This window comes from Mytilus trossulus, chromosome 7 (genome assembly GCF_036588685.1).
Source record: "Mytilus trossulus isolate FHL-02 chromosome 7, PNRI_Mtr1.1.1.hap1, whole genome shotgun sequence".
Classification (NCBI taxonomy): Eukaryota; Metazoa; Mollusca; class Bivalvia; order Mytilida; family Mytilidae; genus Mytilus; species Mytilus trossulus.
In genome coordinates, this window is record NC_086379.1 from 76,337,533 (window position 1) to 76,350,872 (window position 13,340).

The window sequence follows — 13,340 nt, forward strand, 5'->3', positions numbered from 1 at the left end:
CCCCCTTTTTTTGGACGATTAATAAATTTGAAAGGGGCATATAGTTGGAACGCCCCCTTTTTATCCTTGGTTGGGACACACCCTCCCCCCTTTTTTTAAATGGCTGGATCCGCCCCTGGCTGTTTTGTATATTGGTTTCTATACTGTTATTGCATTGCAATTTTTAACAGCTCAATGTCAGTTGCGAAATCTACAGGTGCCGGGTTTTAATTATTTTGAGACCCATTGGTGCATGGCCTTTGTCTTTTTTCTGCTCTTTAGTCGGGTTGTTTTCTCTATGACACATTCCCCGGCCGTTTCCATTCTCAATTTTATTTAATGAAAAGCCTGAATATTCGATGCAATTGAACAAATTATCCATTTTAAATAACACATCGAAGGAAAATTTGGCCAATAAATCAATATACGTTTAGTTTTGATTCTACTATGCATCAAGTAAAACTCTATTAATTTTGAATAAAGAGTTTGACGACGAAGAAAACTTTTACCTACTTTTATATTATACAATAACAAATGAGTTGCACTTGTATATTTTAAACATAAATACACTTGCTTACATTTGGAACAGTCTAATATAACAGTCCCAGAGTACATGCGTTTTATAATCGATTGACATTGGCATTGAACAAAACAAAACAATTCAGCATATCCTATTATACTTATCCATGTTGAGAAAAATAAAATAATGTCGAAGGTATATTTATTGACTTTGCTTTAAACTTATCTCACGTGTCATTTCTATGTATACGTATGTAATATTTAACATGCTAATTATGCATGAGTTACGTCAGGTCAAATTGCATAGTTATCTGTCTTAACCAGATAGATTTTCTAGAAATCAAATGTAGTTTACCGGAAATCAGACTCCTTTTATAAAAATGAGCTTCTGTTTTTGTAAAGTTAGTTTGTATTACAGAAAGTTAATTTTCTGTATGTTTATTGACTGAAAATTCTAAACGATAAACTCCTTCCTATCAATGTGATCACAAATATATTTATCAACGTTTATACAAATATTTCCCCACATGTGCGGTGCATGTACACACAACAACACGATTAAAATGTCCTCACGACCCATACGACCTGTTGAACGACAGCGAATGAGACCATGGCTCGAGAACCTCCTGAACAATAGATCTGTTGAGGGTCTAAAATGGACCGACCAGAAAATGAAAATATTTGAAATTCCATGGAGACATGGATCTAGACATGGCTGGAATCAAACTAAGGATGCAGACTTGTTTGAGAGATGGGCTAAACACACAGGTAGGTCAATTTTCTCGTGCATGCTTTGGTTATCACTTTCTCATACATGCTTTCACGTACATGTTTTGGTTAATATTACTTTCTAAGACTTGTACATGCAGTATTGCTTTGGTTATGTCACTTTTTCGTACATGTATTGTTTATATTTTGGGATATCAAAAGTATACTACATTTTTGAATAAAAAAGAGATATGGCCGGTACCACCGTCCATGAGACAATAACATCAACGATAATATAAAGACAGCCAATAAGGATGTACGTTTTTTACTACAAGTACTTGCCAGTCACAACAAAACAGTTCTCACAAATATTCCAAAAAAGGGGGAGTCCTTTTCTTTTGTCAAAATTGTTCTCATAAAAATGATAAAACGAATAAACAATTAAACGACCTTTATTGAAAATATGATAACCTCATAGGTCTCTAGGGAACAACCATTTTAAACATATAAGAGGAGAGGTTATAATTGACCAAGAAGATAAGCAACAATCAAAGCAGTCCCATACCCGTAGCCAAGGGTGGGGGGGTCGTCCAAACCACAACCCCCCTTGAAAACAAATAAGCACTGTTAAAGTCAATGTTCTGTTCGAATTGTGACTGTTAAAGTCGAGTTTGTGAGTCCAAAGACCCACCCTCCCCCTTGGAAGTTCCTGGCCACGGGCCTGAGTCCCTTAAGTATATATACATATTGCATTATCATATAAATGCATTTAAATAAACATTCATCCCAATTATTTAGTGACGGATTCAGGGGAAAAAAGATGATAAAGAATTTCATAATTTTCATAATAATTTTACTGCCTTTACTTCATAAAAATTCGGGGAAATATTTAGTTATGACTGGTTAAGATTTTTCATACATAATTGTAGATGAGAAAAAGAGAAGAAAAGTGTGTCCATCAATTTGAAAAAAAAATCAACCAATATAAAAAAAGGACACCCCTTTTTTAAATTAAATGTCCATACAAGATTTCATACGAAAAGTATGGAGATGTATTTAAAAGCATAAAACCTTAAACAAATGTTTATATTGACTGAACTAGTTAATCAGACAATATGTTACAAATCTTAACTAATTAAAGGCTTTTAAGTCCTTTAAAAAATAAATTTTATGGGGAAGAATAGGTAGACTAAGTATAACAATCGGGATAGGTTCACAGTCAGGCACGTGTCTCTGAAAAAAAACCCACTATTATTAAATGTTTATTTGTTATATTCTATCAGAGACAATGCCATCGGATCTTCCGTATTATGTGATCCTGTAGGTGCCTTCAAAGTTTTAAGTAAACCAAATGTAATGCCAACAAAGTTCTTTCAAGTTCGTCCAGTTGAAACAATGAATTTAAAAATTCAAAACATAATTTTCTAGTTCAAAACATTTACGGGTAAGTTCGATTTGTAACTTTTGTCTAAGTTTGAAACAAAACTGTCTTGTTTATAAATGTAAAATATTTTTCCAGATTATTATCAGATATTCATTTATATATTCAAGTTTTGATTTTTGTATTTTTATAAAAATTGGCGTGTGCAATCCAGTCTAAATTTAAAAATAGAGCCAGGTTTCTATAGAACAAAATAAAATTAAAAGTTTAATTTAATTTTATTTTATTTTTAAGAAGAATGCTTTTTGTGTACCTAAATACATCTTGTACTTTCCTAAAAGTTTGGCCTGTCCAAATAATATTTGAGGTAAAAAAAAATCATCTTAATACCAGTTAAAATTTACTTTCATTCATGGAATCGTACAAGTTTTAGTTTACAGATTAATTTGTTGAACTTCAAAACAAATAAATATTGTCGACCATTTTATCTCGCGAGAAATAAAAATATTTTATGTATATATATATTTTTTTTTTTATTATTTTTATTATCATTTTATTCTTTTTCTTAATTTTTCAAAGCGGAGTTTCTGTTTGAAAATTAAAATCAGGAATTAAAAAGAGGCAAAATATGAGTTCCATTGATCAAAATGTTTAGATAAAAGGAGTCACTGGACGAAATATTCAAAATTCATTAAAATAATAGAAAATTTGTGCAGCAAAAAAATAAAGATTAATCCATAGAAATTCTCAGTTTTTCATTTTTTTTATATATTAAATTGGGATTATTCTTAGCGCAACTTCAATATTCTGCAGAAGACATCATATTGCCTCCATTTCATGTTCCGAGGAAATATTCATAATAAAAAAAGAGAATAAAGACCTCCAGATATTTAGTGTCTAGTTTTCACCTGATATTCGATGTATATATATTCCCAAATATTCACATTTGTTTAGCTGACATTAGTTGTTTTTTGAAACATTTTCAGTTTTAATTGATAATTAAAAACATGTTTAAAAAAGCTCATTTAGAAAATCCACCTAACATTTTTACAGCACTAGTTTGGTTATCACTTTGACGCACCAATAAGAGGGAATATATTGAAAAACTGTATTTTTTCCAAACACGAAATTTTCACGGGTACATTTCTTACACTTGAAAGAGAGGGTTGAAGGAAAAATGAAGTATTCATTAAAATATTATCAAAATTATGAAAAAATGTTACCAAAAAAAGGGAAAAGAAAAAGGAAATAATTTCAACTGAATGCATTTTTTAATTGACAATAAATATTTTTTTTCACATAGTGACATAGTCTTAATAAATATGTATTACAAAATGAAAATTGTATATATTATAAAGAATAACATGTTTAATTGTTTAATTTCGTATGTCCAGAACTTAAAATTGAATTAATATAATATAATCAATATAATGAAACATTTGTAAGGATGTTTCAAACGAAATGAAAAAGAGGCAAACTATAGACATCCCCTCTTTATTGTCTAGCATTCCTTCTGGTGTTCCCCCTAAATACAAACTCAGTTGGAATGGCTGTTTGTACTTAAAAATGTATGGTCTTAGTCTGTTCCTGGGAGTATTATATTGACAATACTTCAATTGTCTGTTTTCTGATATTACAGGACGATTTGAAAAAGGAAAGCCGAATCCAAAGAAATGGAAGGCAAATTTTCGATGTGCATTGCATAGTTTGACGGACGTCAAAGAAGTCACCCCCAGGAAAACTGACAGAGAAAGTAAATGTACCAGAGTGTACCAGTTTGGTGATGATACAAAACAGAAAGAGCGTGGTAGGTACACGGCTTGTCACCTTGCGACAAGTTTAGCATATCTGAAAAAAACTAAATAAATCTGAGACAGCTTAGCTTTTATGGGGTTGATTTTTATTGTTCAACTTCAATCGAAGAGTTATTTGTCTGCCTTTAAACGGTTTGTTATCCCAATTTATCATATGAACGGACAGGTCTCTTTTTATTCACAGCGAAAGACAAGTTGTCACTTTTTTTTGTTTATTCTAGAGGGACGCCGGCCATACAGACGACGGAAATTGTCATCAGAATCCGACATATCATCTCAGTGTAATGCAGATAGTAGTATAACATCCTCGCCATCAAGCACGACGAAATACACGAGCGATGACGATGTGTCCTCTTCATCTCCTGAATACTGCATTACCAAGATTACAAGAGATTCAAAGAAACGAAAAATGGATGAAGATCTTACTAAACATTCCAGTTATAAGAAGTACACGTGTATTGAGAAAAGTGATGTAAAATCAAATGAATTAAAATACAGTCCTGACCACCAAACATTCCAAGAACCAACCAAAGACCAAATCTCACCACTCCCAGATTCTACATCTCAACTAGATTTTAACATTCTTCTGGTATGTTGACAATGTGAAAAGATTAGTTAGACTCAAGTTTCTACAAAAATAACATGGGATATAACGATGTGAAATTTCCACAAAATGTTCTACGATTTCATCTCATTCATGGGCTTTTTATACTAATGTCATTTCATTAGCAAAGAGAGGTTAAAACAGTTCCCCGTAAAATATTCAAGCAAGATATCGCCTGGATGGGAATTTTATGCTTATATCATTTTGAGGTTAAAGGACCAATTCCCCAAATATTTTAACCCAATCCTTCGCCTGCATGCATAAGCTTTTTATAATAACGTTAAAAAAGAGGATATATATAGAGCCAATTTCCCAAATAAAATGAACAATATCCTTCGCTGGCCATGGGATTTCCTACTTATATATTTCAAAAGAGCGTAAAGGCCAACATCCCAAAATTTTAATCCAATCCCTCGCCGGCATGGGATTATTAATAATGTCATTTCAAAAGGAGGTAAGGGCCAATTTCCTCTAAATTTTATCCAAATCCTTCGACTGCATGGGTTTTCCATACTGAGGTCATTTTCGAAAATTCTTTTAAGCTTTACTAAAAGTTACAGTATGGCTTCATGAACATGTAACCTAAATACAATTGCTTTAAGAGAGATACAAAAGAATCAATTTTAATTTTAAAAGGTCAGAGGAATTTAGATTTAATTTGCAGGAAGCCAAATATATAAAATAAAAAAGGAGCACACAATAAGCATTGTTATGAAAGAAACAAAAACTGGTGTACGTAAAACTACTCTGGTGTTATTTTTTTGAATTTTCGGAAAAAATTGGCATCTCTTTTAAAATATACCAAAGCGTGTTTTGTTTTATATTTATGGAAAAAATGTATACGACTTAAAATTAGATAATCAAGACGCATATTTTCAAAAAAACAAAGAGCATTTTATGAAATTCTGTCAAAACTAGTATATATATATGACCAAAATGTCGAGATTGGTTGATAACATGTTGGTTTTCCTAGATTATTTCTTGAAAATCACTTGCCCTACTTACATGTATGTTAGTAGTTACAACTTTTTTTCAATTTGACAAGAAGTTTTATATCTCTTTGTTATCATGTCGGTTCCTTATTACGCACGTTTCAGAATAGAATAATGCGATCAGAACATTTCGAAAACTAAATAAGGCAAAGATCAAGTGCATTTTTATTCAAATTATTTTGTGGAAGTAGACATGTTTGCTTATAATGTTGCCCAATATTTTTAGGATGGCATAAAAAAGGAACGTATAGACACTGAAGTTACAGAAATCACTCTGCCGTTCAAACCAACACTTGGAGATAACTTTGGTGAGCATACACTTTGTTGTTGACTTCAAAATTAAAAAAAAGATATTTTTTTATTTCCAAGCTATTGACGAATTCAATTACACAGTTTCTCAATAGATTTTTCTCAATACACCATCTCACAATTGTGCAAGAACAAACTGTACTAATAGCATACAACTGCATGGAATTCAAGATGAGGAACTGGCTATGCAAAATTGAAATTTTTCAGAATTCTAGTCATCGCAAAATTTGGCCCTTCTGAAACGGCCAGTTCATGATGTTGATTGTCTGTTTAGATTTTTAGATGGATTTTAATTTAATTTTCAAATTTTAAGATTAAAAAATAATAATAAAACCAACGATTTTTATACCATCTATTAGTTTTTGTCAGATAAATTTATTAATAAAATTAGTGTGCATATTTTTCTTATATTTTTAATGAAATAAAAATAATACAAAGTTACTATTAAATAGTATATTAATTTTTCAGAGATAGAAATAGACCGAGGAGTTTTTCTCAACCATATGAGTGGGTTTATAATGATTCAAACTTCAGGGTGTATAAATGGATTTACTGAACCAAGTGCAATAGATTCAGGTTAGTCTCAAAGACAAACGACTGTTCAACTTAATTCAGAAATATTATAACAAAAACTTATTTCATAAATATCATAAAATAAAATTTATTTCAGAAATATTATCACAAAATAAAACTTATTTCAGAAATATTATCACAAAATAAAACTTATTTCAGAAATATTATCACAAAATAAAACTTATTTCATAAATATTATCACAAAATAAAACTTATTTCAGAAATATTATCACAAAATAAAACTTATTTCATAAATATTTTCACAAAATAATAAAATTTTACTTATTAATTTATGTACAGTGAATGCTAAATGATAGTTTTGTATCAACTCTTTATACCTTTATTTATATATTTTAAACACAATCTTGTCCATAATGCTTCATCAAGCTGCACGTGTGCAATTTGTTCATTCTCTTACAAATATTATCCTTTATTACAGATTCCAAAACTTTTACCAGCAACTTTTCAAGTGATTTGAAGGTATGTTGACACACCTTCTCACATTCTTGTGGGTTTTTTTTTCAGAATGTACATTATGGCAACATGAGAAGTCATATGTTGTTGCTATATTGGTAGTTATGTTGTGGCAACATGGGTAGTGATTTGTTTTGGCAACATGGGTAGTGATTTGTTTTGGCAACATGGATAGTCATACATTGTGGCAACATAGGTAGTCATATGGTGTGGCAACATGGTAATAATTTGTTTTGGCAACATGGATAGTCACATTGTGGCAACATGGGTAGTCATACATTGTGGCTACATGGATAGTCGTACATTGTGGCAACATGTGTAGTTATACATTGTTGCAACATGGGTAGACGTATGGTGTGTCAACATGGATAATCATTTACTATGGCAACATGTATAGTCGTATATATTTGCAACATGAGTAGTGGTATAGTTAATTTCTGTGTCATTGGTCTCTTGTGGAGAGTTTTGTCATTGGCAATCATACCACTTATAATGTATACTAATTAAAATCCAGTATCTATACTATTAGGTATTAGGATAACCAGAATTTGTAAGTGTGATCCTAAGTAATGATTGGGTTTATTTGCAAAAAGCATATACATACCATGGCCATCAAAACATATATTTATAGATTATCATTGATCATATCATGAGATTGGTTTTCTCGCTTGAGCCGGGTACGGCTATTTTATATAGGATGACATTGTTAATTGCATAAGCAATGCCACGTTCCTCCTTAGTTTCTAGCGATAGCAAGTAGATATGAAAAAATTATCACACAAAAAGATGAAAAGGAAAAATGCACAAAAAAGCGATAATACAATATAAACAGCAGAAAACAACACACCTGATACGATGCAAAGTATACTAATATGACATATCATCTTTAATGCTGCCTTCAGATAATTACAAAGTTTTATAGTCCGAGTCTTATTGGCAGCTTGATTGCGTTTGATGAATAATTGACAAAGGAGCACAATGGAATAGAATAGAATATTCTTTTTTCCAAATTACAGGGCCCACAAAACCATATAATTCGGATACAATGATTGAAGTAATTGGGTCAACAATAAGACATTTCACTATCTTATAATTATAGTATACTCGTATAAGCCTCATAAGATAATGTTGATTTACTTCAGAATAAATAAATACCTTAGCATTACCATTACCAGAGTTATATAAATAAATAAATTGATATAGTACATAATATATGTCTCTGCCATTACATACAACAACGGAAAAAACAACTGACAACAAAACCAACAAAGCATATATTGGACTATTATCTACAATGAACCATCGATGTCTTTACAATCACTTTGTTTAAATTTAGAATCCAAATCAAAAATGTCTTCTAAAGGGGAATCCAGCCACAGTCTGTCTTGCAAACGACTACATGTACACAGAGTCTCTGTATATATGTCTCTGATATACACTAGTTAGTGGTAAATCATTAAATTCTTCCTTAACGAAGGACAACTTGATTATTCTCTATCTTCTACGTTGTAAGGTTTTATCTTGAATTGTAATAGGGGACTCTTACTTTTCTGTAGGAGGTGCTCCCTTCTGGTAACGGCGCATTCCTCAACGAATCCAGTGGTGATGATTGTTCAGTCCTAGGTAGGTAAAAACTATGCTTATGCTTTAACAACATCTTAATCGGATGCAAGTCTACTCATCTGTTAAAAATTGCAAAATTGATATTGATGTGGCTTACAAGCATGGTCGAAATTTAAAGATTTCCCCCTTTTACACTTTAAACCAAAAATAAACCGTTTGTTCGGTTTTCACTGGTTTATATCTAAATGTCTAATCTTTGAGCAAAAAACAGGCATCTTTTTAAAGTGTTAACTAATACCATTAAAGGGAAACAATTATGGCAGACAACACCGAACAATCACTGGACAAACAGAAATTGAGTGCAATGCAAAAAAGATTTGTTTCACCAGCATATATTCCATTGCAATCCTAAATTTGACTTTAATGTAGGCTATTCTTTTAATGAATTTCATTAAATTTTACAGATTACAAATAGCTCTATCGTATATATACTTCATGTTCAGGCCAAACAAAACATGAACTTTAAATTCTATGGATTGACGCCTCCATTTTTTGTGGAATTCGTATGTTTCTTCCCGCAGTGATGGGTTCCTGGGATTGGAACCTCCCCTTTTTGCGATGATCAATGCATTTGAATCTTGGCATACACAACACAAAGCTTCATTTAAATTTATTTTTGTAGGTTCCACATGCAGTTCACCAGAATACACCTATTTGTGATACCACAAATCAAAAGGTATGTTTAATAAACTACACAGTGCAATGTTTTAAAATTCAAAATAAATCTTTATTTAATTTTGGCTTATAAGTTTCGGAGTTTGGTGTTGCGTCCATTTTCCCTGAACTGTTTCTCACTTTTGTTTCTGGGTCAGCTCTAGGCCGCTACTGGGTGCCAGATTTTATAGCCACATGTGTTGATGACCAATTGGTAGCCTTCGGCTGCTCTTTGGTCAGATTGTTGTCTCTTTGGCACATGCCCTGTTTCCATTCTCAATTTCATTAGAATGCTTACAGCAGACCAAAATGCTAGTTTGCTGAGTATTTTTATTTTAAATGGTATCTAGCACAAATAATACTTGCACCAAAAATAACGTTGACTGAAAGTGAAGAAAAAAATCTGTTAAAGTAGCATATATCTCCTGTATTTGTCAAGCAGTAGATTATCAAAAATTATCATTCGATACAGATGTCCTAAGAGACTAACAGAGACTTCTCTGACAAAACCAACGAACTAACTTTCACTCAGAAAACATGAATTAATCTTGTAGGACTGTGTCAGGATATAATTAATCTATACAAAGCTTAGTTTTCACAAGATTCTATATTAATTGATGAGGGGAAAACTATGTTCTGGTTGAACCATATACCAGCTTTCCTCCTTAACAGTTACATAGTTGAGTACAATCTTCAGGTGGTGTCTATCATCACTGACCTTGGCTTCAAAAGGACTGGCTTAAATCATTTATAATGAATAAACCACCAATCGAAATTAATTGTTATTTACTATTTCAGGAAAAAAAATACAGCAATAGAGAACTAAATCAAAATTAATTGGTTAAAACATGTTATATCATGGTGTGGAAGAATATTTGGAACAAGTTAAAGAGGAAGATAATTTTGTTTATATGATTATATGAAGAGTGGTTGACACCACTATGATTTATCATTAAAACAGAAAGGGAACTAATTTGTTAATGTGTTCATGAACAAAAGGACCAGCATGGATTGTTATTCAATAGACGTGAACCAAGGATTTGAAAATAATTTGTTAAATGTTATCAAGAGTGAATGATGAAAAGTGAAAAAAGTCAGTAAGATGTTTTTATAAAGAGGAAGATAAGTACAAGATGTAAACAAGAGTGAAGGTAATATTTCTGTTGGATGTATGCAATAGTTGATAATAAGTTAGATGTGAACAATTGCGGATGATAATTAGTTACATGTGAACAAGAGTGGATTATTTGTTATATTTGAACAAGGGTGTATGCTGATTTGTTAGATGTGAACAAGAGTGGATTATTTGTTATATTTGAACAAGGGTGTATGCTGATTTGTTAGATGTGAACAAGAGTGGATAATGTGTTAGATATGAACAAGTGTGAATGTCGATTTGTTGATGTTAACAAAATTAGAAGATAATTTATAGCTCAGATGTGAACAAGAATGGACGATGAGTTGTTAAATGTGATCTGGAGTGGATAATTTGTTAGATCTGAAAAAGTGTGAATGATTTATAGTTAGATATGAACAAGAATGGACATGGTTTGTTAGACGTGATGAGCAGTTGATTGGCACAAGACAAAGTGTATGTGAAACCTGATGTTTCAGTCCTCAATCTTCAGTGATCTCTTTTTATGTTTATCTGTGATATTTAATTAGAATGCTATTGTACAGGAAAGATAAAGTATTCAAAAACATCATACCTAACATATGTGGCAAGCTATTACCCCCAAGAATCTCCTAAACTGGTCAGACTTGGTTGAGAAGTACACTAAATACATTTATATCATAAAGTTAAAGAAATCTGATATTTTAATTCAATTAAAATTTAACATTATTATGAAGAATAAAAAATGTGTAAGTTAATTTAAGGTTAAACAAACTATTTGCATACATTTGTGTAGGTCATGCACTAAAATTGAACAACACTTGAAACCTTTACGTTGGAAAGTAATTATTTGTTGTAGAAAAAGATGAAAATGTTCTTGAAAGAGAATGTAGGTTTAAACAAGGGAAAGGGCTTTATGAAAACTTGGAGGTTTCAGTTGAACTGGCATATTTGTCGATCTTGTATTAGTTTTTGGAAATTTAAATATAAAGATCAAATTTAAAATAAATATAATTTTTTTTATGAAAATCACAAAGTTCCTGCAAACCTATTAAACCTTTGACAAGCTAGATGTGGACAACCAGATTCAGATGACCTTTGACACCCACAGATTGGGCAGAAATTTAAAGGAATTCAAATTTAATATTTGTCAGGATACAAGTTTACAGTTAAATTATGTTCTTATTTCTTTATTGAAACCAGGTTTATGTGGGATTTATTAGAAACTTTAATAATGTTAAAATATTTAAGTACCTGTGAAAAATTTGATTAGTCATTTCCAAATCAATAAGTACTGGTACACTACTTTATTGTAAATTTGAGATTTAGATAAGAATTTTCTTGTATATTTCTTTTCTTTGATTTCAACAAAGGATATCTATGAGATAAAATTTTGTTTAGGGAATTTTTCCTGAATTATTTCGAACTGCAAAATATTTTTAATTTCTATTCATCCACATTCGTCTCTTGTGAATACACATCTCGTTTCTATTCCCGACTTTAAACTTGATTATGCATGTAAATTTAAATTTGAAAGATGTGATTACATGTTGGTTTCCAATATATAATATAAAGAAGCTTTAACCTTATGTGCATAAATACAATTAGTTTTGGCCAAGACTTTTGTCTCGAGTATTACTTGGATAGCTTACTCCTCAATCCACATGTCAGGTGTTAATGTATTAATGGTGGATTTCATCCTTCCAGCAGCAATTATCTATTGTTATGATCTGTTAACTATTTGTTCATTAAATTTTGTTTTTTCTGTGGTGTTTTGTATTTAATTGCTATATGCAGATATTTTTTCAGTAGTTAAAACTCCCATGTGATAAGCCTTGTTACTCATTAAGAAGTTGATCTGCATTAATTTTGGAAACCATCAGAAAAATGCTGTAGGTATAAACTTCAAGAAAACTGAACAACAATTTGGCTTGAGGACGCCAAGTAATTTTATATCTCCTGCACTGTGTTGCAGGGGACAAAGCAAAATTTTTAAGCGTCATCAATACTAAAGTAGCTGCCAACTGTAATATGTCTATCATGTGACAATAAATGCCGTCTCACTTATTATATAAACAGATGGTGTTGGACCTTATATACCACAGTGCCATCAGTAGTTAAGGGGGGATAATCTTCCTCAGTGGTTCTCATTGCTTATAATATACAACACAACATTATAAAGTTGTACACCAATTATCATATCATTCACCTCAAAAGAGTATAAAAAATTTATAAGAATAAATTTGAATGTATATTGAAATTATAAAAGTTACTTCATGCTTAGTTTAACCACTGTTAAAAGACTGAGAGAATAGTTGAGGAATTGGAATAATATTTCCATCAAACTTGGTTTTTGAAGCCACTGCTTTCTAATTTAATACCACCAGTACATCATTATGCATAGAAGGTATTTGAGATTTTATGTTAATCATCATGCAGTGCATTATTGTACAGTATAAATATGGTTTCTATTCAGGTGTAGTTCATTTCCCAGAAACAAACAAAACAGATCACCTGTCGGATGGTTACCTGCAGATCAGGTGCACATACTAGTCTATAGTTACTTTAGGTATAATGATTAAACAGATAAAAACTA

At 31.3% G+C, this 13,340-nt stretch overlaps 1 protein-coding gene across 3 annotated transcripts; it reads left to right on the forward strand.

Moving 5' to 3' along the window:
- Nucleotides 1-12,509, forward strand: LOC134725841 (interferon regulatory factor 1-like). 3 transcript variants are annotated; one of them, XM_063590061.1, is made up of 9 exons: nt 2-1,266; nt 4,227-4,394; nt 4,623-4,990; nt 6,224-6,305; nt 6,775-6,882; nt 7,319-7,359; nt 8,910-8,976; nt 9,599-9,652; nt 10,429-12,509. In XM_063590061.1, exons 1-8 carry the CDS (start codon nt 1,026-1,028, stop codon nt 9,634-9,636), a joined length of 1,113 nt encoding a protein of 370 aa, XP_063446131.1. In that variant the 5' UTR covers nt 2-1,025; the 3' UTR covers nt 9,637-9,652; nt 10,429-12,509. The 3 variants fall into 3 exon arrangements, with proteins under 3 accessions (XP_063446133.1, XP_063446131.1, XP_063446132.1); XM_063590063.1 differs by lacking the exon at nt 8,910-8,976 and having other exon boundaries at nt 1-1,266; XM_063590062.1 differs by lacking the exon at nt 10,429-12,509 and having other exon boundaries at nt 3-1,266; nt 9,599-9,653.
- Nucleotides 12,510-13,340: the final 831 nt, after the last annotated feature.

Bases quoted from the DNA above. Each gene is read 5' to 3' on its own strand.
- LOC134725841 (XM_063590061.1), top strand. From the start codon at position 1,026: ATGTGCGGTGCATGTACACACAACAACACGATTAAAATGTCCTCACGA. The intron at 4,395-4,622 runs GTAGGTACACGG...TGTTTATTCTAG, and splicing joins TACAAAACAGAAAGAGCGTG to AGGGACGCCGGCCATACAGA. The intron at 7,360-8,909 runs GTATGTTGACAC...ACTTTTCTGTAG, and splicing joins ACTTTTCAAGTGATTTGAAG to GAGGTGCTCCCTTCTGGTAA.